At 42.8% G+C, this 24,645-nt stretch overlaps 1 protein-coding gene across 3 annotated transcripts in view; it reads right to left on the bottom strand.

Moving 5' to 3' along the window:
* The window catches only part of AKR1A1 (aldo-keto reductase family 1 member A1), a 206,332-nt gene that overhangs the window by 15,839 nt on the left and 165,848 nt on the right, over positions 1-24,645 (bottom strand). For all 3 annotated transcript variants that reach the window (XM_069232846.1, XM_069232844.1, XM_069232845.1), the window contains 3 exons: positions 21,778-21,977; positions 19,044-19,116; positions 8,884-8,970 (listed from right to left, as the gene is read on the bottom strand). In XM_069232846.1, the coding sequence (XP_069088947.1) occupies positions 8,884-8,970; positions 19,044-19,116; positions 21,778-21,977 (360 nt within the window). The remainder of the gene's footprint in view (positions 1-8,883; positions 8,971-19,043; positions 19,117-21,777; positions 21,978-24,645) is intronic.

The following is a 24,645-nucleotide window of genomic DNA, read 5'->3' as shown; positions in this document are numbered from 1 at the left end:
TCCAAGAGAACTCACACCCCTCACAGAAAAGCAGTCAGATGCTATCTGAAGCACTCTCACACCCGTTACTGAGTGCTAGTCACAAAGTAACCTCTCACATACTTGTACCTCTCACATACTTGTAATCTTGAGCTACCAAAACCGAAGCTTTCTCACACCCCTCACAGACTAGCTCTCTAACCAAGCTGAAAACACTTTATGATAATGACTGCAAGCAGGCCTTGCAGGTCCCTGTACACTCAGGCAGTAGTCGAAGCGCACAACAGATACACACTTCAGTAAATGCAATAGGTCTGGTGTCCTTCTACCAAGATATTGTGTGCCAAACATGGCAGTGCCACGCTGCGTTACTTCTAAAACACAGGAATGCGCCGTACTTATGATAATATGGCACCCCGTGTGTTTTCCCCTGCGCCGGCGCTAAAGTTGCTGCACCATAGTGCAAGGATGGCTGAGTTGAGGGGGAGACTGTTTTTGTGCAGGAAGGGACACCTTTCTATGTGTACAGCATTTCTCCTTGTCACGCCATGTTAATGCCACCCCTGCGGTAGCGTTAGTTTTTTGCGCTGCCTTAGTTATGTTTTTTCGTAAATCTTTGGCAGCGTCAAAATGCAATGGGTGTTGCTGTGGAACGCCCCCAGCAACACCCACTGAACGGCCCTTCCACACAAAGTGCTGCGTGTGAAAGGTGCATATTTACAACCACCTTGTAAGTACGGCACACTGTGGAGCTATGTCCTTGCAAACCTGGCCCTGAGTTTCTAATACCAGTCGGCACTTATTATATCACCGACAAACAACCTATGATCAAGTGAAGGGATATGGAGATGACAAAAATAAATCTATACTTACCTATATGTGCTTATTATCGCAATATTTTTGACATGATATATGTGCAGGTCGGTCTTATTTACCTTAATATTTTTACCTTAATATTTTTACATACAGCTGGTTTGGATTGTATTTTCAGTTATATGCCAGCACTATTGGCATTGCCAATGCTGTTTCTTCGAAACCTATTATGACACCCACACTTCTATGTGTTGTATAGAAAAATACAATAAAACCAAAGAAAACAATCTGTACATCATCCTAGGGGAACTTCCAGACACCAACGAAGGGACTTCAAAATACTGTTAAGACGCTGGGTGCACACAACCTGAAGCTTGACACAGCATGGGAAATTAAACAGCCTGCACGAGAGACACGATCATATACTTTGGCAGAAACAGGTCGACTTATCATGGCATTATAGTGTGTGCATAGCTCAGGCTGCTAAAAACATAACTTCATAAAAAACATTGACTAAAATAAACCCTACAAAACCCCCCAAAAACCCCACACAATGTCTGGTTCGGCTTAGAATACAGCAATATACACAAAATCGGAGAAGAATCCCAAATCAAAAACAATGGAAAACTACATTTTTAGAAATGAGTATCAACACACCCTTGTGACATTTAAAGTGATTAAAAAAAAAAATACATAAAGTTACTCTTGAAGGAAATTTAGAACACATGGCAGCATGTTATACCCCTTCTGTGCACGGACTCTAAACAATGACAAACAGATAAGGCACCAAACGCCCCAAAAAAGAGAAAAGGCAGCTGTCCTTTCTTAAAATGAACCCAATGAAAGACTGCTTCGAAAACCCTATACTAAGATAGAAGATTTGAAAAAAAGGCTGTGGGCAACTGAGGTTTTGCACTACTTATACTTTCATCAGTGCATATTCTTGTATTGGGCTGTACACACGGTGCTGGCCAATGCCTGTACATAGACCTCTAGTAATGGCCTACAGTACAGGCCTATACAGTCATGGCCCTAGTTATGGCCAAGTCACGCAGTGACAGGGGAAAGGCAGGAATGAGCTGTATTTATCACAATAAGATGCATTCCTGTCCCTTCCCTTATGTTTAGTCCCCTTTGGCAGCCTAGCGCCAATGCAACCACCCTTGCACAAAAACAAACCTGGGAGGCATATGTGCTGCACATAGGAAGTAGACACAATATATCTATTTCTCTTCATTAAGCCTCCCCTGGGAAGGTGTAAGATTTTGGCACATCCCCAGGTTTACAAATCTGGGGATGCATCAAAACACACATGCAACACCTTCCCAGGGCAGAGTGACAATTTACGCTACGTTACTGCAGGTTTTGAAGCCACTCAGCCATGCAAAGTGGCTTTGCGTGGCTTCAAAAATCCAACTTAGGAGTTTGTGTCACGCATGTACCACATTGCGTGGTGCAAACATGACACAACCCTCTTGTAAATATGCCCCTCAGTGTGGGCGTTTTGTAGCTCCAGTGACCCCTAGAAATGTCCTACAGTATTGCACCCTTCTAAATACATTTACCATTAATTCACGCAACGCATCAAGGGAACACACTGCACTGCCTGGCGTGACAGAGAGCTGAAAGACTCCAAATTTACAAAGAAATGGAGCATTTCTGCTCTCTTCCTGCGCAGGCACACTGTGGCCCATGCTTATGAGGCCTCACGCAAGGCGATGTAAGTACAACGCAAAGGCTTCAGTAATATTTACAAGGCCATGCAAAACCTGATCTGTGTGGCTTTGTTAAGAAATGTAACAGAAAGTAGCTGCTTGTGCTTCTTTAAGTTACATTTTAACTTAGCAAGGCGTTCAATGGGTGGAAAATGGGCGCTCCCATGCATCCTCCCATGGATTTTGGAGCATTCCCAGATTTACAAACACTTGTGCACCTGGGAATGTGTCAAAATCCTACACTTTCCAAAGTGAGGCGTAACATGAAGAAATATCTTTATTTCTCTTCGTTTTTTCCTATTTTCATGTGTGCTGCATTCTGCAGCACGCACAGAAAGATGAAAATGCCAAATGTTTTTGTGCAGGAATGTGTCCCTTCCGACTGAAAAACAATCCTGCCTTCAACACAGCCATCATTGTACCATAGTATAAGGGTGCCTGGATGGTGCTAGGCTGCACGCAGTGCACCAGCAGAAGGAGAAAGCAGAAATGCTCCCTATCTTTGTAAATATGGATCATTTCTGCTCTCTCCCTTTCACAGAACGCAGCAATTTTCCTTATTGCCCTGAGTGAAAGTTTAATAAATATTCCACAGTTAACGTGTGTGACACTTCAATGGACAATGCATCTATGAAAAGTGCTCTGAGAGCCATGAAAGCAGGGAAGAACTACTCTCCGCGTTTATGACTCTCAATGAAGATCCAGCAATGTAGAAAGGTAATTTCCAGTCCCATTAAGGCTCTAATAGGTAGGGGAAAGGAGACCCTAATTTACTAAATACACAGGATTACAGCAAACCAACAAGACATTACTTCTTGGTATAATCTGTGGGAATGCAGGAATGTCTTTGCATTATCAGACAATTAACAGCATGAGTAAAACAAGGCTTTTACTCATACAGCAAGGAGATAAATAAGATGAAAATTAGATGTTATATTGAAGGGGCTTCTGATCCTGGTCAACAAAAATAATCTCTGCAATAACTTGGCTGAACAGCAATGTTTGTGTTACTATATACTGCACCTACCCCTTAACCAATTTACTTATGCCCTTGACAGAAAATGCTATATGAAGCCGTGGCTTGATCCTATTCTGGCTCATGGGGGAGAGATCAAGACATCTGCCTTACCTTCAGGTTATGAAGTCACACAGAGGGGTACTCTCATTGAGTCCATTTGTAAGTAGGTGTCCTGTTGCAGTGGTACACTCCTCAACTGACTGCATGTGCCGAAGCGTGTCGACCTCCTTTACATGGGACACAACCTTAAAGGTAGATCTTCCTTAGGGTGGTTCCCTGATTTCCCACTCTAAACATAACTCAGACACTAATCAATGCATGACTGTGCAAAAAAAACTACATACAAATGGACTTGGAGATTACTGACTGAGAACATCCCTCTTTGGGACTTCATAAACTGCAGATAACGCAGACCTAAAAAACACTAAATATATGTGCTGTTGGATAAAAATGTTATGGATTTTTTGTTAAAGGGATTAAATGTTTGCCATAAATGCTGAGAAGTCATATATTTAATAATATTAAGTAATATATTCATATACACTGACTCAAACCCTTGCGTATTCAAAAATCTGTGGCTAACGGCTTTTCTTAGTTGCACATTGGTAGAACATACAGCCATACTAATACATAATTTCACACAAATGGGGGCCACGTAGCTGGAGTATATCTCACAGTTCCTCTATTATTATTCTTAAGGCCTAATGTGTGTCCACATTTTAAGAATATTCATAAAGGACTTTAGACAAACAGCCTTTCAACGAGCTTTTTATTTTGTTAGTCTGTCTTCTGCCAGCATTTCTTGTAGTTCCTACATTTTGGTGGCAGGAAAACCTCGGGTGTCGGGACATTCCATAAACAGTAGAGATAATGATAATGATACCATCATCCTCAACAGAACTTTGGGAAAGCAATGAGTATAAACCACAGAAACGAATACCAAAAACTGGAGGTTGCGTCATAAAGAAAGGCATTCATGAGGGCAAAATCTGTGGTAGAAACTGTGGTTAATTTGAGCAGGTGGGTTCCACCGGTACTCATTTTGGGGACTGACACTTGTTCTGGCTACTTGTCCTGCAGCTCAGTCCTGCTTCCCAGCCCGGTACTACAGCAATCGAAAGAAAATGAACAGGCAGCAATCCATAAAAGTTTGCTGCTATCTGCCTGCTGCCTTGGCCCACCCAATCCCAGATGTAGCACGGACAGGGGTGACACTCAATTGGCGGCATGACGTACGCTGCGCTCACTCAATTGCAAAGTGATCTGTGCTACGCTCACACCGTGGCGACGTGACCTGAACTGCTATCACTTATCGGTGACGTGGCACGAGCTACGTTCAGAGAGGTTAACACATGCGCTACTGTCTCTTCAGTTCGCTGCCCTGGAGACGCTGTCCCTCCCTGCTGCCATCTGCCTGTCGGGCCTTGAGAGAAGCAGCTCAGCAGTGCCAGTGAGCCACCCGTCCCGGGTGCAGGACAGAACCAGTGCAGCAGCTAGTATTGGCAGTAGCGCATACTCACTGCAATGGGCGAACTGTGCATACAGTACCCATGGCACAACTTTGCTCTGCCTATGCACTAGCACGAAGCTACAAGGAATACATTTATGGAAAAGTACTTCCAAAATGAAACAAGCATTTGCAATGCAATGGGTCTTGCATTTGGTAGAGTTAGAGCTATTAGCGTTTTAAGCTCCTAACCGGACTTTTCATGCCACATAAACTGAAAAGTAAAACAGTTTCACATAAGTGAGCTGACGGCTGCCAAGAGCGCAAAGCAGACACACAAAAGGAAACAAAAGTTTTCTTGCAGTGAAACATATCGGCAAAAGAGTAATTATCCATGTAACCGGCAAAGTGCAATTATACCATGTAAGTGCAATTATCCATGTAACAGGGTCAATGTCATGCAAAGCGCTCAATTACTGCCCAGCGAGATTGCGCTGCCTACGAAATAAAAATAAAAAGAAGTCCCACAACCATACGGAAAACATCGAACCTTGTATCTTTTCAGTAGTTGGCCAGGGCGCTAGAGGAGGGCTAAACACCGGAAAAGGCATGACGTGAGCATGCCTTTCACCAATTAAATCAAGCGCATTTTAAAAGGCAAGCCCACGAACAAACCAAACTGATGGGTGTGACATGGATGTGGTAAAAAGCCCAAAGAAAGAGATTACACCAGGGACAGAGTGCTTTGCACGCTCGACCCTAAAAAGTGTATTTCTTTTAACATGCATGGCCAAAACCTTACACTATAGTGCATTAGTATGTCTAATGTACCAATGAGAAACGCTTCAGCTGAGCATGTTAAAGAAATACCTGTTTTTATTTTGCAGATGAGAATGTCTAATAAACCACTGCATTAAGGCTTTTAAGGGTGGGGAGGGTCATGCAGAGTGTCAAACTGACTTTGAAACAGGATTAATTTTCTGAATAATATGCAATTTTCTTCCTTCATGCAACATGTAACTTGTGCGGCGCATATTTGATCAAATATTCATGCGACTCAGGAAGTGACCTTGCTGTGCTGTGCTACATGAAAGGGGGAGGGCCAGAATGCACAATATGTAACACACATTTCTGCTCTATTTCTGGGCTGGCCTTGCATCGTGCCTGCGTTGTAGGCAAGATTTTTTTTGTGCAGGATGGTACACCTTTCTGAAGAAAAACAATTCTCTGAGGCTTTTTAGGTCGGGTGTAAGCGTTTGACCTCGTGTATACTTTTGGTATACTTCTTATGGCTTAAAGCGATTTCATTTGTTGGTTGCAGTGTCCTTTAAAAATTCTTGCTTGCTAGTGGTCAGTTCTGTCTTTTTCTCACTCCTTTTTCTGTTTCAGAACAGTGACCAACTACTGTATTATTCCATTTTGGTTTCTTTATCTATTGCTGTGACGGACCATTTTTGTTATTTCTTTGGAGCTCCCATTTCACTGTGGGTGTTTTAGGCTGGTATATGCCTGTGTTTCATTGCAGCATTCCATTCCTCCCATGTCCTCTCATGTTGCTGACATTTGTTTTGGCTTTATTCCAGTGATACCCTTGTTTACCTCTGGCTCCTAAAACCAGTTTGTTTTACAAAAGAAAGACCGAGTCGTTTAGTTCACTACTCACAAAAGCCACAATATGCCCTTTCTGGTAGAATGTAGCTAACCTTAGAAGCAATGATGTGAAACTTGTTTAGCCTCACATTGCATCTCAAGTTTCTCTCTCCAGGGCCCTTCCCTGCAAGTACTCAGTACATCGCACACAGGGCATTTCTTATCTCCTTTACTGGGGCCATAAATCTTCTCAGGCTGCTCTGCTTGTTGAAATGCGAGACAAGAATGCTTGCAAGACTTTTCATTCTGTTAAAATAAAAAGAAAATACTTTTCCAGCCTTATTTTCCAATTTCTGTTCAGACGTTTACACAAAGCCAGGTAGTGCAGTCATCTTCTAGTCTCACCTCGAGGATTTGTGATTTCTGTTGTCAGTAGCCGCCAGTGACCACCAAAACATGGCAGGAAAAGACAAAATTATGAGACAGGGTTGACCAATTTATGTGGCAAGAAAAGTCCAGTTCTGAATTTACGTTGCCAATAGCTCTAACTGAAGAAAATACAAGACCTATTGCATTGCAAATGCTTGTTTGTCTTTCTACGTGTGTGGTAGAATGTAGCAAATGTAGAAAGAGGAAAAAACAAGGCAAAATTAGCATATTTCTCTGTGTTACACCTCGAGGCTTAGCATTTTTAAGCATTCCCAGGTCTACCACTAATAGTAAATCTGGGAATGTGTCGAAATCCATGGGTGGATGTGTGGGAACACCCATGTTCCACCCACGAACGCTTCCCGGTGGCAGAATAATGCACAGCAGCGACTTGAGTGGCTTGGTAAGTTACAATGTCAGTCTAGGTATTGCGTCACCCGTGTGTGGTACAAGGGCAAAGGAAAACCATAACAAATATGCCCCTGAGTCTATTGCTGCCTTACGGTGCACTCTCAATAAAGGAGCCATAAGCATAATGCAATAATGCACAGGGTGATATAAGGGCTCCTCAAAGTGTGTTCTAATTACATGTCATGAATGCAGTAGAAAGGAGGGAATTGATCAACTTTTCTTTTGCGAAGATATTCAGAGTGGCAAGGGGATCAGCCCATCCCTCCTGGCACAGCTAACAGACAACGGGCAATGTGTTTTGGCTATGTGAATGGCCCAGTTCCTGAGTGAGCACATAAGATCCTAGATGCATACCAGATAGCTTTTCTTGGCACTATGAACGGTGCTGTGTCCACAGTCGCACCCTCAGCCTGCAGTGACTTTCTCATGTGCTGCTGTGCGGTGTACTTGTGTCCAAGGCCCGGAGACTGCCTTCTAATGGCAACAATATGAATATGGATGGAGTAGGTGTACCCTGAGCTGGGGGTGAGAAACCATAAGACAGCACCACCACTTCATATAAAGCAGCCATTGCTTTTCCCCTTAACAAATCCATGGATGTACTGGAATATTTCATGAGTGCAGCTGCAGGGTACCCTTTCAGAGCTTACTTCTTTTTAGCAAACAAGTGAGAATTTGGGTGCAAAATGTCTTACTTTACTCAATTTTTTCAATGTTTTCTCAGTGGAGGATCCACCTGAGCCCTTCTTTATGAAAGACAGGTTCCTGCTCCGCGCTCTCTTTCTGTGCTTGAACTCTGGCCATTGTAATGGCTTGCAGGAAGTAGGTGTGGATAGTGTTGGGAGAGCAGGAGCCAGCAGATGAATAGGCAGTACCAGCACGGGAGGGGATGGTGCATGTAATGAAGGTAGGCGGCAGCTTCCTACGAACAGTTTTGGGCCACCTGCAATTATTATTGTATTTTTTTCTTTTTTTTGTTAACAAATTAAGCACTGGGTAGAAATGGAAAGAGATAAATAGATACAACCAGTTAAAGGGATGTACATCTATTTGCACTATGGACACCACCAATTACGATGACATTATCATTTCACAAAGAAAAGGAAATACTCTAATGTATGGAGACCTTAATGTACAAACTTCAAAGGAAATACATTTCCTCCCAGTAGAGAGACGAGCCCCACCTACAGAGCCTCTGATATAAAACAGACACAGGTTTTTGACCATAACATAGTGCTGGAAAGTAATGCCTGCAATTATGCACAAGACTAGACAATGCATTTGGTAGCAGCATAACTGATTATGTTATTTCTGACATAGACACAGATGAATGAATAAAGCATTAACGCATCCACAGTGTGGCCCGAGGACCACCAATCGGATCACAGTGCATTAGTTACAGAATAGAGAATCAGATGATGTAAGCAGTGAACCAACACAAAACGTCAGAGGAAGCACCGAACTGCAGAGCAGGAAGTTACCGTGATGGAAGGAACGATGTAGCGCCAGTGCTTGTCCAGAGACCCCACCTGCTTCATCTCCTCCTCTGTGAGGCTGAAGTCAAAGACCTGTGAGGACAGGAATGGAATAAGATGTTTACTGAGGGATGGTGTGATGTCATATCTTGTGCCCACCCACCAGAAGCAGCAATGCTCACATGATCAGTGTTGGGGTGATACCACTTCCTGTGCCCACCCTCCAGGAGCAGCAATGTTCAGATGATCAGTGATGGGGTGATGCCACTTCCTGTGCCCACCCTCCAGGAGCAGCAATGTTCAGATGACCAGTGATCAGATTTCTATTCACTGAAAAATTGATCCAGTCATCTGTGTGTCAAACCTCTCTTCCAGTCCTTTAAAGCTCTTTCCCAGCTCACATGGTGATTTCCTAGGCCCACCCAGAGCTAAGACCAGAGAAAAGGGACTGGGTCAGCTTGCAAACATGTTTCTAATAATCCATTAGAGAACCCTGATAAATCAGTTAGCACCTGATCACTTACTGATTATCACCATCAGATTAGCACTTGATCAATTAATGGTACCCAAGATCAAGCATGCACCTGATTAACTGATGATCCACACAATCAAAGGAACACTTAATCAATTATGGATTCAGACAATCAGATTAGCACTTGGTCAAAAATTGATGTCCATAAATACATCAGCACCTTAACAATTATTGGTGCCCACTATCAGATAAGCACCAGAGCAACTACTGATGCCTTGTATTAAATATGCACCTGAACCATTATTGATGCCACAAATAACTTAGCACCTCTTTGATAGTTCCTGATATTTACAGTATCCCGCAGACTCATCAATCATTCAAGGGTGACCTACGGAGTCAAGGTTGCTGCACAGTCTGCAAGATGCTAACTGGCCAACCTCATGGTTCATTCTTTCAACTGTTACACAAATCTCTCTCCCATTGTATGCTACAGACAACCACCCTCAGAGCTGCCACACCAGATGGAAGCCTGAGCCAAGGACAGACCAGGCATCTGCCTGAGCATGTGATGTGCATTAGTGTGATTTAGTCGTAGTGCGGGCGATGGGCGATGGTACACTCAATCAGGCAATCAGGAATCCTTTCTATTAAAGCAAATGTACCTTCTGAATTCTTCCAAGTGTAGATGATTCAGTTTGTGGTGTGCGCTATACAAGGAAACTGTCTCCCATTCATGTCCTCATTGGCAATGTTGTGACTTAGACTCCGGAGGGTGGGTAGTAGATATGGGGTGCACTGTCCCAGTTTGTGCCAGAGTACACCCTGAACCGGGCTTTATACCAATGTATTTTTTATACATTTGCTGTAGTTAGAAGGAGCAAAGCTAGCTTCAAGAAGCAAAGAAGCAGTGTACAGGGAAGAGGGTGTATAAATCATGTGGCTACAGGATACAAGGAATACTACAGGATAAGTGAATCGGAAAGGGGGCAAAATGTGCAATTAAGGGATTTGTGCCAGAGTCTTGGGGGGATGATGGAAGTAATGAAGGCAGCTGATTATTTAACACTTATGCCATTAGTGCAGGTGTGCTTTAAAAAAAATCCTTGGTTTATTTCCTAAACTGAAGTGAAGACGAAACAGGTTTTATGTGGTTTATCTTGCTTTACTTCTAGAACACAATCTTCTCCAAAATTTCTTTGAGCTAAAGCTGGTGCACAGGTAAGATTAGGGTCCCTGGAACTATGCAGCAGAAGAGGATTAAAGTATGCAACAGATTTACTAAATTATGCAGCAAGCATGGGCAAATCCTGCAGCACAATGTGGCTCTTTTTTAAAAAACTATCTGGGCAAAGGTTTCATCTCATCAGTACAAGTCTGACACCCAAATGATGTATAGGCAACAAATAGATGACCTGTCAAACTTTATCAAGAGCCTTCCACTGCACAGCAACATGTGTTGCTACATTTTAGTAACTTTGTATGCATTTTTTTGTTAAAATCTGCAGATTAGGCACCAGGTGACAGATTATGTAGCAAATGCAGCAAATCCACAGCCGCAAAATCACATGACTCCAGTGACCCTGGATAAGATGAAACGTGCATTTATTTGTAACACCGGTGAGTCTTTAGGAGTATTCAAAACTGAAAAAGATCCGGGTTGGTGAGAAGACAGACTGGAAGAGTGCTCCAGTTCTTTAGGTCAAGCCTAGACAGCACGCATGCGCTGTCTGCAAGACCTGTTGGATGGAGTACAGGACTTTGCTCCCGACTGCCGCTGCCTGACACTTACAATAGGCTAAAGGCAGTGTCGCTCTTGTTTGGCTGCCTCCCAACTGGTTTGGCAGCCGATACATCACTTCCTGTACTTGGTTTAGGAGCACCGGCCAAGAACAGTTTAATTACGCCTGGAATGTTTTTCTGTTGGTTGGACGGACTATTCGTCTTTGTTTTCTGCCTCCCGTGTTTGTCAGTAAGCACTCGTGTTCACGCTTGCGGTTTGTTTTCAGCATTTGCCCTTCACTTAGTCCTCACTTTACATAATCAATAATTACAAGTAGTCATGTCGTGGGTGTGTTTTGTAAACATTTTTTGTTGTTTTATATAGCATGAAATTGACTCAGGAATTAATCCTCAACAGCAGCTCTCCCCACACAGCGGGAGAGCCGATACTACAATATTCACTGCACTTTGGGAAACTCATCTGATAATGCTTTGCAGGCATTCCTTTTACAACATTTTTGCCCATAACTCAGCCTGTGGTGGTCCTAGGACAATGGGACCACCACCAAAACATTCAGAATGATGTGCCCTTTCTGTCTTTCTATGGCTCACACTAGGTTACAGGGGCACCAAAAATCATAACCTCTTCCACCATTTAATGCTTATTTAAACTCTCTTATAGCTGGAACTTATGTTTTTAGGCTGAGAGGATTTTGGGTTTTAAGGGCCTTGTTTGTAATAATATTCTGACAGCCTTGCTCCACCTGCAGAAGTGTAGTGCACTATGCTCTCCAAGGGCTGAAGAGTGATAATTGCCCCAAGGCACTACTAACTCAGAGGCTCCACAGGGGCATCTAGCCAAGACCAGTGGTATTGCAACTTCTGCTAATGCACTAGTTTATTTCTTATGAAGGTTTAATGTATGCACGGGAACTCACCCCATAATGCTTTGCAGGCATTCCTTTGACAAAATATGTTTGGCCATAACTCAGCCTGTGGTGGTCCTAGGGCAATGGGACCACCACCAAAACATTGAGACCAATGTGCTCTTTCTCTCCAGGCCACCTTGTGGTCACACTAGGTTAGAGGGGGCCCAAAAATCATAACCCATTTGACCATTCAATGCATATTTAAACTCTCTTATAGCTGGCAATTGTGGCACTGCACCTTCTGCTGTTGACTCTATGGGGACATTAAGCCATAACCAGTGGTACTGCACCTTCTGTTGTTGCCTCTACAGGTACATTTAGTAACAACCTGCAGCACTGCACCCTTGTGCCACTGACTCCACAGTTAAATGATATTTAAAAGGCCTGTTAAGTCTGAAAATGTGTAATACACTATGCTGCAATATGCTCATTCTGGGCCTGGGCCGAATATATGTTTACATGACCATGTTTATTCCAAATGCTATTTTTACTGTGGTGCTCTGTAGGGGCTGTTCAGACCATTACAGTCTAATGCCAAGTGTATGAAGGAATGCACAAACACAGTTTATTTTTGATAAAGGTTTGATGTGCTGCATGGCTAAATATTTATAAGATCCCAAATGTGAGGTCGTCATTATCATTTACAAAGCCAACAGCTCTAACTCTCGCTAATGCAAGACCTATTACATTGCAAATGCTTGTTTAAATTTTGTCTGTAGTGAAACCTCAGTTACAGAAATTTACAGCCCTGCTTTTTGCAACTTCGACGAAAGACTGAAAGTTTGACCATAATGTAAGAGTGTAAGGCAGCCATGAAAACTTTGCAAGAAATTCTGGTACTTGAAGATAGCGGGCTTTGTATGATATTTCCAATCATTCGAAGATGATCCTTTGCTGTTACATTAAAGGGGAACTCTGGCCACTATTTAAAGATAATATTAAAAAATCACATAGTTGCATTATGAACAAATTGGTCTTGGAGAGGACAAATAAACTGTGTTCCTATAATCCAGTCTGCATTGAACAAGGGCGTTCACCGTGGATGTGAAATTGGTCTTTGAAGAAAGCAATGTTTTTATCCTACCAGTAATGTTAGGAAAATTTTGTTGCATGATCTTTCAAGGAGAGTGGATTATTTATATTGATATTCAGATTATGCACAGATTTAACAGGAATGGGCCACTAGCCCACTTCAGAGGACAAGTCAGAGTACTCAGGTGGGCAGTAATTCTGTTTTTAGCTGGATTGAGTTCAACAAAGTTACTGGACACCCATCATCTAATGTAGAGCAAGCAATCTCTTAGAAGTGATTGAAGATTTGCTTTGATTGGAGGAAGAACCATATATATTCCAGAAAGGAACACAGCTATTTCAGACCAATTCTTGTGGTAACAATGTCCTTTACTCAATAAATCACAGTGGGATTGTCAATGACATTAACGACTATGGATAGGTCTCATAAGACAAATACTCTGACCTCACCCCAATCAGCTGTTCTTCACACATCATCAAAAGCTGGTTAATCTATTAGCTCAGTACTTTAACCAGTGTGAAAGCCAGCTTGAATGAGGTCCAGAAAAAAATGGGTCACAAAAATTCATATTGCTAGTTATGGACATTTATTCCAATATTCAACACAGAAATTGAATTAAGGAAATAGACATGTAGTTGCTAAATTCTGTGGCATTAAATTAGGTTTTCTTTGATAGTGGCTTCTCCAAGGCTTGCTTCCAGGGACTATATCACTCTATAGGGAACTGGAAAAATATTAGTTAAAAAAAACAGGATGTAGTGGTATAAGGAATTTTACCCATTTAGAGGGGGCAATGTCATCCTGAGAGCCAGAAGGACAAATATGGTAAAAAAAAACTAAACGTGACAGAGTTGTGATCATGTCAAAATATGTGCTATTGACTACTCTGATTTTGCATCCATCACTGCATATAGTTGCAGGTCTTCCGAAATATTCACTTTAAATTTCATTGCTGATTTTAACAATCTTACCTTCAAAAATGAAGGTAAGGGATAGATTTGGTTATTTGCACCAGCAGATTCTGCAGATCATTAATAATTCTGAAGAGTTCTATTGATGTATTGAATGGATTTGCTATCCGTTCTATTGATGTATTGAATGAATTTGCTATCCGTTCTATTGATGTATTGAATGAATTCGCTATCCTCTCTAAAAAATATTTTTTTCTTGTTTGATTTTATATGTTCCTTATAACTTTTTATCAGTACAGTGTACTTTCACTGCTGCTTTAAGGTTATAATTTTTTCAGTATTTATGTTTTAATTGGCAGGTAAGCGGTTTTGCGTTTGCAAGCTACCTTGAACACCGAGGATTTTGTCTCATTAATATTTTGTGGTTTCTTTCAATTATCAGGGAAACCATGTCCAATATAGCTGATAAATTCTTTTAAAAATGGATACTAACAATTTTGGATCATTATTTCAGGTAGATTTGAATTTTAGACTTTCTGCTAATAGGATGGCTAGACTGCAAGGGGAGCAGTTATTCAATTTTCTTTGTCTTGCTGTTATTATTTATGTTTGTGTTGAGGGTGTCTGTCAACTGATTTTTTTTTAACAGAATGGCAAAATGAGAGCTTCTTTCCAGCTCATTTGAGTTGTCTACCAAAGTTGACTGAACTCACCAAAAAACAGGATCAAGGAGGTGACTTGTTTTATGTGTGGGATTTGTATTTATCAAATGAAGGGTAAAAGTTTACATGCTTTATTTGACTAGGCCCACTGACCTATCAGACTGGTCCAACCATAAATGGAGAGTGCCCAAAATAACTAAAGCTTTACTCTGTAATGTGGCTACTCAAATTTTCTCCATCAATTTGTTTAGTGAGGCGTGTGCATGCTCTCAGAGGAGTTTATGGATGAGTTCAAAGAGTCAGCCATATTTCTTAACATCTTACTGATTAAGTTGATTGCAAGTAAATGATAATTTTAGTGTTATTTATTTATTTATTATTTCCATAAAAGGCGGGAGGAGTGTTGTATTACATTGCGTGTATGGTTTGAATATAATTTAGCTTCTTATGTATTTATATCTGTATAAATATCACATTTCTACAGCATGAATGTAGCCAAAAGGCAGCGGAGTGTTGTAAATTATCAAAGGCAAAGTCAATAGGCAACAGGAGAGAAAGCTGGGATTTACATGGCTAATACACTGTGATATAGAGTTATTTAAGGAGGTGAGTCTTGAATTCTTTCCTAAATTGAAACAGTGTTGGGGCGGTCCTGTTGGGAATGTTGTTGTACGTCCTGGGAACAAGGATGTAAAGAAAGGCCCCACTGTCTTGTGTTTTCCTTTAACACTTATTATACTGGTCACTTCTGAGTTAGGTACTCTTAAATATGAGTTTCACACCATAATAAGTACCTATGAGTTAGGCACTATAACTACAATAGAGGTTCAATAATGTCTAATTGATAGTTAGGCTCTAAACAGCTAGCCATGAGGTAGTCCTAATGACTAGGTAACTGATTGTATCTATTATGGCTAACAACCATGAGTTAACAGTTAGTTCAGAGTCTGGCAGTATAATGACTAGTTACGAGTTAGGCACTATAACAGCTATCTACAAATTAGTGCTTATAATGACTAGGTAAGAATAGGCTCTATAATGACAAGTAAATATGTAGGCTATTTAATAGTTAGCTCTGAGTCAGGCAGTGTAGTGGCTAGTTATAGGCACTATAAGAGCTAGCTATGAGTTAGCCCTTATAATGACTAGGAAAGTGATAGTATTTTTAATGCCTAAAAACCATGAGCACTCTTCAATAGTTAGCTCCGAGTCAGGCAGTATAATGGCTAGTTACGAGTTAGGTCCTATACCAGCAAGTTATGAGTTAGTCCTTATAATGGCTAGGTAAGAAATTGACTCTATAATGACAAGTAAATACATAGGCTCTTTAATAGTTAGCTCTGAGTCAGGCAGTCTAATGGAAAGATAACAGAGAGTCTTTATAATGGCAAGTATATATGTAGGCTCTTTAATGAATTAGGCACTATAATAATCCAGTATCAGTCTTGTAATAACAGACGAAGACTTAGTGCCTCATTACAAGTGTGGCAAACTGCAGTGTGCATGCAGCCATCATGGAGCTGCAAGCTCACTGCAAGACATGGGTTTTGAACCATAGTAGTTTTTCTCAATCTGTCGTTATTTTAAGATTGCAAAAAATGTTCATTTAGATAGTAACAAATCCCTATTTAGAACTTTGCGGAGGGGAATACTCCATCACAAACGCGACGGATATCCGATCTGCCATATGGTGATCCCATTGTGTCCTATTGGGATCGTAATACAGCAGACATGATGTCCGTCACTTTTGTGGCACAATATTTCATGCTCCAAGTTCTAAATCAGGCTCAAAGTCTTATTAGTATATGCAAGCCAACACCTGACTAGAAACGTTAGGCCACCCAGAAGGATCTAGAGGCAGCAGGGGGATGGAAGGCCATTGGGGAAGATCCAAGGCAGAGACCTCAAGTAGAAACACACCATGCAGTGTACACTGCAGACTCCCTCAGCATCCATTCTCTAGGCAGGAGCCTGGCCGGGGCAGCAGAAGTTAAGCAGTCCACATTTACTCAGTGCTAGATGCATATCCGAACAGATTTGCAATAACAGCCCCCAATAATGTGTCTAACACAAGTGGCTCCTCCATGTTGTGTGAAGGACCCTGCCATCTACCCCATCAATAGATGCAGGTTTCTACCTCTGACCACAAAATGTCTGCAGGAGCCTGGGAAAGACAGTAGAAAGGTAAGCAGGACCCTGGCCATGTCCCCACAAATGTATGCAGGACCGTGGCCACGCCCTCACAAATGTATGCAGGACCCTGGCCATGCTCCCACAAATGTATGCAGAACCCTGGCCATGTCCCCACAAATGTACGCAGAACCCTGGCCATGTCCCTACAAATGTATGCAGAACCCTGGCCATGTCCCTACAAATGTATGCAGAACCCTGGCCATGTCCCTACAAATGTATGCAGAACCCTGGCCATGTCCCTACAAATGTAAGAAGGACCCTGGCCATGTCCCTACAAATGTAAGAAGGACCCTGGCCATGTCCTCACAAATGTATGCAGGACCCTGGCCATGTCCCCACAAATGTATGCAGGACCCTGTCCATGCTCCCACAAATGTATGCAGGACCCTGTCCATGCCCCTACTACTGTACGCAGGAGTCTAGCCACGCCCCCAAAAATGTATGCAGGTGAAGACTATGCCCAAAATGAAGTAGAGAAAGCATCAATAAAATGTACAAGATAGTAATCATTTCCATACCAGTCGATGAAAGGCAGTGCCTATTTTCCCAATAACACCTCCAGACCACCAGTGATGTAGTCAGAGCCCTGTCAATGCCCACATTCATGTATGCAGAGCTGTGATGTAACTTACTGCATGAAGGTAACAAGTGCTCTGACTTTTCCCCAGTAATCTACCCACAGCTCTGTCCTTTCACCCAATAATGTATGCAGATATCTGATGTCATCGCTAGTAATGCACCCTCGCCTCTTACATTACACCCAATGATCAGTGCTCTAAATGGGTAGGTTCTGTCCGGTACTGAGTACCTGCACTTCTCAGCAACCCGGCAATACTTTCAATGGGAGAGTACCAGCACTTCTCAGGAACAAAGAGGTACTCTAAATGGGGAGGGCCTGCACTTCTATATTTCCATTTATAGCACATACCATGATGTATGCAGATGTCTGGGTACGCCCCTAGAGTACCCGTGGCTCTTACCTTACACCCAATAATGTATGGGGACCGCTGACAGGACCTACAGAATCTACACCGGGCTCTTACATTAGACCCAACAATGAATCTCTGACTGCGCCAGCAGCAATGTACCCACAGTTCTTTCTTTACACCCTATAATGCATGAGGATCTCTGACCTTGCCCCTCATGATGTACCCACAGCTCTTACCTTACACCGAGAATATGTGCTGATCTGTGACAAAGCCAGCAGAATGTACCCTCAGCTCCTAATTACATTCCATGATGTATGCAGATGTCTGACTGCATCCATAGTAATGTACCCTCAGCTCTTACGGTACACCCAACAATGTATGCAGATTTCTGTCCACAGGGCTTTAAGTGGGCCGGCTCTTGTCGGCGCTCAGTACCAACAGTTCTAAAAAAACAGGTCCTGAGAACAGTCCCTATCGGGCTGTCCATTTTTTCCATCACCCTCAGCGTGAAAACAAATCTAGGCAGCAGTACCACCCATCACGGGCCTTTGATGTAACTTCGAAGAGACTCCTTTGTTATGTATGGTTCCACACTCAGGAGCTAATAGGATGATATGATCACCGGATGGTGATCTCAAAGCGCAGCTGCAGGAATCTACAGCGGACAAGGCGGGGTTGTGGGTGGAGCTCAGGCTCTAAATGTAACACCTAAGCAGTCATTACCTGTTGGAGACTGATAACGCTGATGCATGGGCTGCTGCTGCCCAGTATTTGCAGCTTTTAGACATGTTTTCAAGCCCACAATAAATAAAAGTAAATATTTTACAGAGTTTGATTTAACGTTCGTAATAAAGCGTTACAGTTATTTTACAGTCTCAAAATTTCAAAATTGAAGCATTTTCAGCATGAGTTACAACAAAGTCATTGTTCTTGCTCATTTATCTTAGGCAGCTAACAACCATTGACAAAGCCAATAGTCCTGGTTTGTTTCAGGTGTAATGTCAGTTGTTGTATTATGCATCTGGATGCAAAAGCACAGAGGCAGCAAAATGGCAAGCACAGATTTTTAGTTTAGATGTTTAAGCCACCCCCTTAATCACACAGGCCACGTCCCACGAGGGACCCCTTAGTTTTTTCATCACACTTAAAGCCCTGCCTGACTGGCCTCCAGAATATACTGGGCCCTTACATTACACCCAATAATGTATGCTGGCCTCTGAGTATGTCCCTGGACTGCATGCATGGCATGGTCCGTACCATGCCCCAGGAACATCTGCAGGGATCTGAACATCTGTCGGTCTGCAGTGCCGCCTCTTACCTGGAGGTTCTGGCTGATCCGCGAAGGTGTCACACTCTTGGGGATGCAAATCACTCCACGCTGCACCTGCCACCTGGACAACAGGAGAAAATGCAATAATCAAAATCTGACTGGCAATCTCCTAACCAAACCAGAACATCTGAACTGAACATAAAGATTCTGGACATTACCAGGATAATCTGGATCCGTCTAGAATATTCTGAAACTAACTGAGGCATTCAAATTCAGACCTACCTGGAATATTCTGAAAACTGACTGGTACATTCAGAACCTAACTGGAACATTCTGAAATTAACTGGAAAATTCTAATCCGACTAGAAGTCTCAACAGCACCAACATGGACAACTTTGAAATGGAAGAAGCATTCTGAATCGAGCCAGGACATTCTGAAAGGAGGTTTAAACTTCTGAACCTGGCTGCATTCATAGGAGCTTGACAGTAAAACTGTGAGCCTTACCAGGGATGCATTCGGAATGGGTCTGCCTGTGGTAATTACCTAAAATCTTTACCAACATTCTCAACCTGAGAAGGGAATTTTGGGTCTAACGGAAATGTTAATATTGTTTTCGGAAACTGATTTTTGGAAGATTGTGAAAGAGATGTGTAAAATGATGGAACACATAAATGGCCCAATCTGTAGTGGGTATTATTATGAAGACAGGCCCACTCTTCAAATAAAACAAATAACATGTACGGCGCAATATTTAAAATGATAAAACAGATAAACATACTCTTTAAGTAAAAAAATACAGGTACACTGCAAAGTTTAAAAATATAAAACAGACAACAGGCACACTCTGTTGTGTAAAATTACACAACACTACAGGCACGCCTTCTAACACGTAGAATTATAAAACACTCTTTAAATAAGAAATCATAGGCCCACTGCAATGTTAAAAGCTATGAAACAGAAAACAGGCACCCTCTGCATCTTACAGCAGAGGTGCAGAGGGTAAGGCACGTGCTCCCCCTCTCATCACTGCATCAGAAGCATTCATAGGCCTGGAAGATAAAAGAGTCACATCACTTTGCCTTTCCTCAAACTGCCCTGGAAATTGTGTTTAGTTCATTAGAGTGAAAGGTTGTTCATAGTAATTCTGCACATTGCAAATAATAATTTTGTGGCCCCAAATCTCTTTGCTTCAATGACAGCAATGAGGGTGAAACCCGTCGAAGCTATACCTGGCTGATGAGCCCTAACCAGTCCTGGGTTGCTTGTGTTTCAGTTCAGGGAGGACCTGGCCTGGCAGTCTGGGCCGGACTGTTCCCACTGGAGCAGGGTCAAGACTGATCTGCATATGGCTGGGTCCAAACCAAAAAGGCATTATGGATAAAATAACAATGGGCTTGGATGTGCCCCGAGTAGTTACCAGTGTCTGAGATTAATTCAAGCATTTCATCCACCAATGTTTGCATACTTTTGTGCCAAGGACAGTTTGGGAGGCCCTTCACTGTCACTCTAGAGAGGCCAGACCTGATTGGTTCCTGACCTCCTTCCTTTCCATGTAAAAGCAGGGACCATTCAATCTGCCCAGCTCGACTGTAACAGACCCTGTGGCATCACCAACTCAAGGTTGACAGTGTGTTGCAGATAAATCGAAGGGTACATAAAACTATGTCAGCAGCAGGCAGAGAGATGGAGACTGTAGGCCAGATTTACAAACTATATTTTTCAGGTCATAAAGTAGCACCGCAATATTAATACTTACTCACTACAAAATGCAGTTCACAAACCAAGAAGCAGAACTTCCACGTCTCCTGTCTTTTATATGGGGAACTCACTACCCAAGTAAGTTCAGTTCTTAGGCTCTCATTATGAGTGGCCAGTGAATTCTGATGGATCCAGTAACCAGGCCCACAGGAATTACAAGTTATTGATTTTCATGCGGAGAAGTTGGCTGGGGCAATGATATGGGGTATACAGAATTTCATGGAGGGCATTCGTCCTGGGGGTAAATCAGTGCACGTGACAGTTCTTTCCGCAGTTGTAGATCGTCCTGTAAATTTATCATCTGCTCTAACTAGTGGCATTCTGATTTTCTCCACTGTTGTCCATTCTGTCACATCATGTTTCCAGCTTCGGACCTCTGGGATTTTTGCGCTCATGCGGCTGGTCACCAACAGGAGTATGAGCTGTGCAAATATCTTTTTAATCTTATATTTAGTTTTTTTTTATAAAGCCAATCAAAATTAAAAATAAAGAATGCTTAGACCTCAGTCACTCCCCTCGAACCCGTTGCAAAAAAACTACAGGGAGGGCTTGGCATGGTCTTCAGTCCTTGAGCTATAGGGGCAGTTCATGAGTGCCAATAAAACGTAAGGCATTTAAGGTATATTTGTTTGGAACATTATGTTGTCATTTGCACACCTTGATCTAACTTTTTTTTCAAGCTTTTGTCAAGTGAAGGAACCTTCTGGACTCCAGGCACACTGTTTTGCTTGCCCAGTGCTATTTGTTCAAGCCATAAATGCTACATCTGTCTCAAAGTTCTCAAAGTGTCCATGCAAGTTCTTGGTCCCTTGGCTGGTGAGGGAACAGTCCTAGTAGTCTGAGTTGTGAAAGTCAGAGAACCATACCACATGGACATCCCTGGCTGCGCTCCTGTTTGTAGGAAATCTAGAGTATGTATACAGTAGGCAATGTTGTTAGATGGCCACCGTGTATCAAAGAAGCACAATGACTCGCTTGTGTTCGTAGTGTGTTACAAGCGGCTTGCTGTGGCTCAGCACTCACCTGAGGAGGATCTGGGCTGGAGATTTGCCATACTTGTCTGCCAGCGCTTTGACCCCAGGTTCTTCAAGCAGCACGGGCTCGTCGGGATGCTTCCACATGCGATCTGGAGAGCCTAGTGGGCTATAAGCTGTCAGCACAATCCCACGCGCTTGGCAATGCGCCAAAAGCTCGTGCTGTGCCAGGTATGGGTGGCACTCCACCTGCAGATAAAAGGGAAATGTTAAGCTGCCGCATGCACAACACTAACAGACCCATGCACCCCTGAGATCCACTCAATGAGTCCAAGCCCTACCTCCGTCCAAGGCAAAAAGGACCCATTGGTCTCATGTCAGACAGTTCTGGCAGGAGCCTGCTCCTGAGTCCCATGGGCTTGTGTTCAGTCAAAGATGTCAGAGGGAGTTTTCTCAGGGTCACCAGCGTCATTTCCTCTACACACATCATTTAGCATTATCAATCAGGTAAAAGCACTTCATAGATAAGGCTCTCAATTTTATGGTATTTATTTTCAAATAGGCTATTAAGGCTGCCAGTGAATTTCCTTGGGTCGTACTTTTATGCCTTGTGCATGGACCACATCGACTTTCCAGTGAGATGCCTGTTGCATCCTAGGGATATGCTCTTCTCTGCCACTAGGTGGGCTACGTAGACCCCCTCCTGTAGTAATGGTGGATTGCCTTATGGTGGTGCTGTTTCTAGCAATACCATAATCTGCTCTACTGTTTTTGTTTGTGGCTGTTTTGAGTTGTGCCTCCCCCATCCCACTCCACCTCAAGTCGAATCACTATTTAAGGCGGAACATAAAGACACCAAGGGGCATATTTATACTCTGTTTGCGCCGGAATTGCATCGTTTTTTTTTACGCAATTCCGACGCAAAACTAACTCCATATTTATACTTTGGCGTTAGACGCGTCTAGCGCCAAAGTCCATGGAGTTTGCGTCATTTTTTTGCGTGGACACCTACTTTGCGTTCATGATATGCAAGGTAGGTGTTCCCGTCTAAAAAAGTGACTCCGAGGCATGTGCGCCGTATTTACACTCCCGGGCAAAAATCACGCCCGGGAGTGGGTGGGTCAAAAAAAATGACTTTTGCGTCGCTTTTTAGCGCCTGGTCAGGGCAGGCGTTAAGGGACCTGTGGGCTCGGAAGGAGCCCAGAGGTGCCCTCCCATGCCCCCAGGGACCCCCCCTGTCACCCTTGCCCACCCCAGGAGGACGCCTAAGGATGGAGGGACCCATCCCAGGGAACATAAGGTAAGTTCAGGTAAGTATTTTTTTTTTTTTTGTGGCATAGGGGGGCCTGATTTGTGCCCCCCTACATGCCACTATGCCCAATGACCATGCCTGGGCATGGCCAATGGGCAAGGGGGCATGACTCCTGTCTTTGCTAAGACAGGAGTCATTTCAATGGGGGTTGGGAGTCGAAAAAAATGGCGCAAATCGGGTTGAGGCGATAATTTTGCCTCAGCCTGACTTGCCCCATTTTTTGGCGCCCAAGCTCCATATTCCCCTACGCCGGCGCTGCCTGGTGTACGTCATTTTTTTTGACGCACACCAGGCTGCGCCGCCGGCTAACGTCATTGAATAAATACGGCGCCTGCATGGCGCTTCAGAATGGCGTTAGCCGGCGTTAGATTTTTTGACGCACAACTGCGTTGGCGCAGTTGTGCATCGAAAAGTATAAATATGGCCCCAGGCTTCTTCGGGAAGTTTGTGAAATGCACACTTATCATTACACATAACTCTTTAGAGACTTGCATGAATACCAGAGGTGCCAATGTCTCACACACCTCCCCGCGCCGGCTGAGGGTCCTGTGGACAGTGAGAATGCTACGGTGTCACACTAGTGGTTATATGTCAGGAAAGTGCTCACAAAAATATACTATCTGACATCATGCTCTTGTACGCTGTTTCGTCTCCCATCAATGTGTTATTATTACAAAGATAACCCTGCTGGCTCGCGAGGGCCAGGCCGAATATATTCAGATACAACACTCACTCACTGCAAAAGCTCTCCTATGATCCCAAGGTATGCTGCATATGTCAATCATTCGTATCTCATTTTATCATTTCTGAACAATAACTTTCAAGCATATGCCTCAGTTCCAATGAATTTCAGGACAATGTACGCCCCACGTTCTGAGAAAATACTCAACAGTTGAATCTCGTTAAGACTGCTATACAGAAAACAAAATGTGTCAAAGTTCAAAATTACCAGAATAATACACAGTAATATACTCACGTGTTATAAATAAAAAAGCAAACGATACCGTTCCTTCCGCTGGCAATCCTAATGCATTCAAAGTTAAATTCTTAAAAATATACAAATGCACCCCATTGCCAAAATGACCCAAAAATTATTATTTCCACTTATTTGTGACTACTGCAGAGCATTATTGTTATATACATTGTCATTTGAAGTTCCTTCTGTGATGTAGCGTGCCGTGAGTGCCAGTGATGAGGGCTCAGCCTAGTACACTTTGACACTCTGCTTAACGCAGAAAAAGAACTCTAAGTGTATGTCCACCCACTATCCCTCATGTTCTTCTTCTAGGTTCGTAGTTAAGAAATTGATTGTACCACTTTCAAGTGATTTCTTACTTACTAGGTTTCAATGAACAAGCCATAATGAAATCATATCATCTCCAATTGTCATACTTGTTCCCACAGATTCTTCAACTTGTGAATATCCCCTAGGTGCCAGGTTGGATCTGGAAAATCTTTCCCCCAGAAATATTTCTCTAAAAGCACTAGGCAGCGCCATGCGCTGAATTCGTTACTTCGTCAATTGAAGGTGTCACAACATCAGATTACATAAGACACCGTCTTCCATCCAGTTTTCAGCTCCTGTTTTTCCTTGCATTACAGACG

Source organism: Pleurodeles waltl, chromosome 4_2 (assembly GCF_031143425.1).
Source record: "Pleurodeles waltl isolate 20211129_DDA chromosome 4_2, aPleWal1.hap1.20221129, whole genome shotgun sequence".
In the NCBI taxonomy this organism is placed as follows: domain Eukaryota; kingdom Metazoa; phylum Chordata; class Amphibia; order Caudata; family Salamandridae; genus Pleurodeles; species Pleurodeles waltl.
The sequence above is the reverse complement of the archived record's forward strand: the minus strand, read 5'-3'. Positions and strand labels throughout refer to the sequence as shown.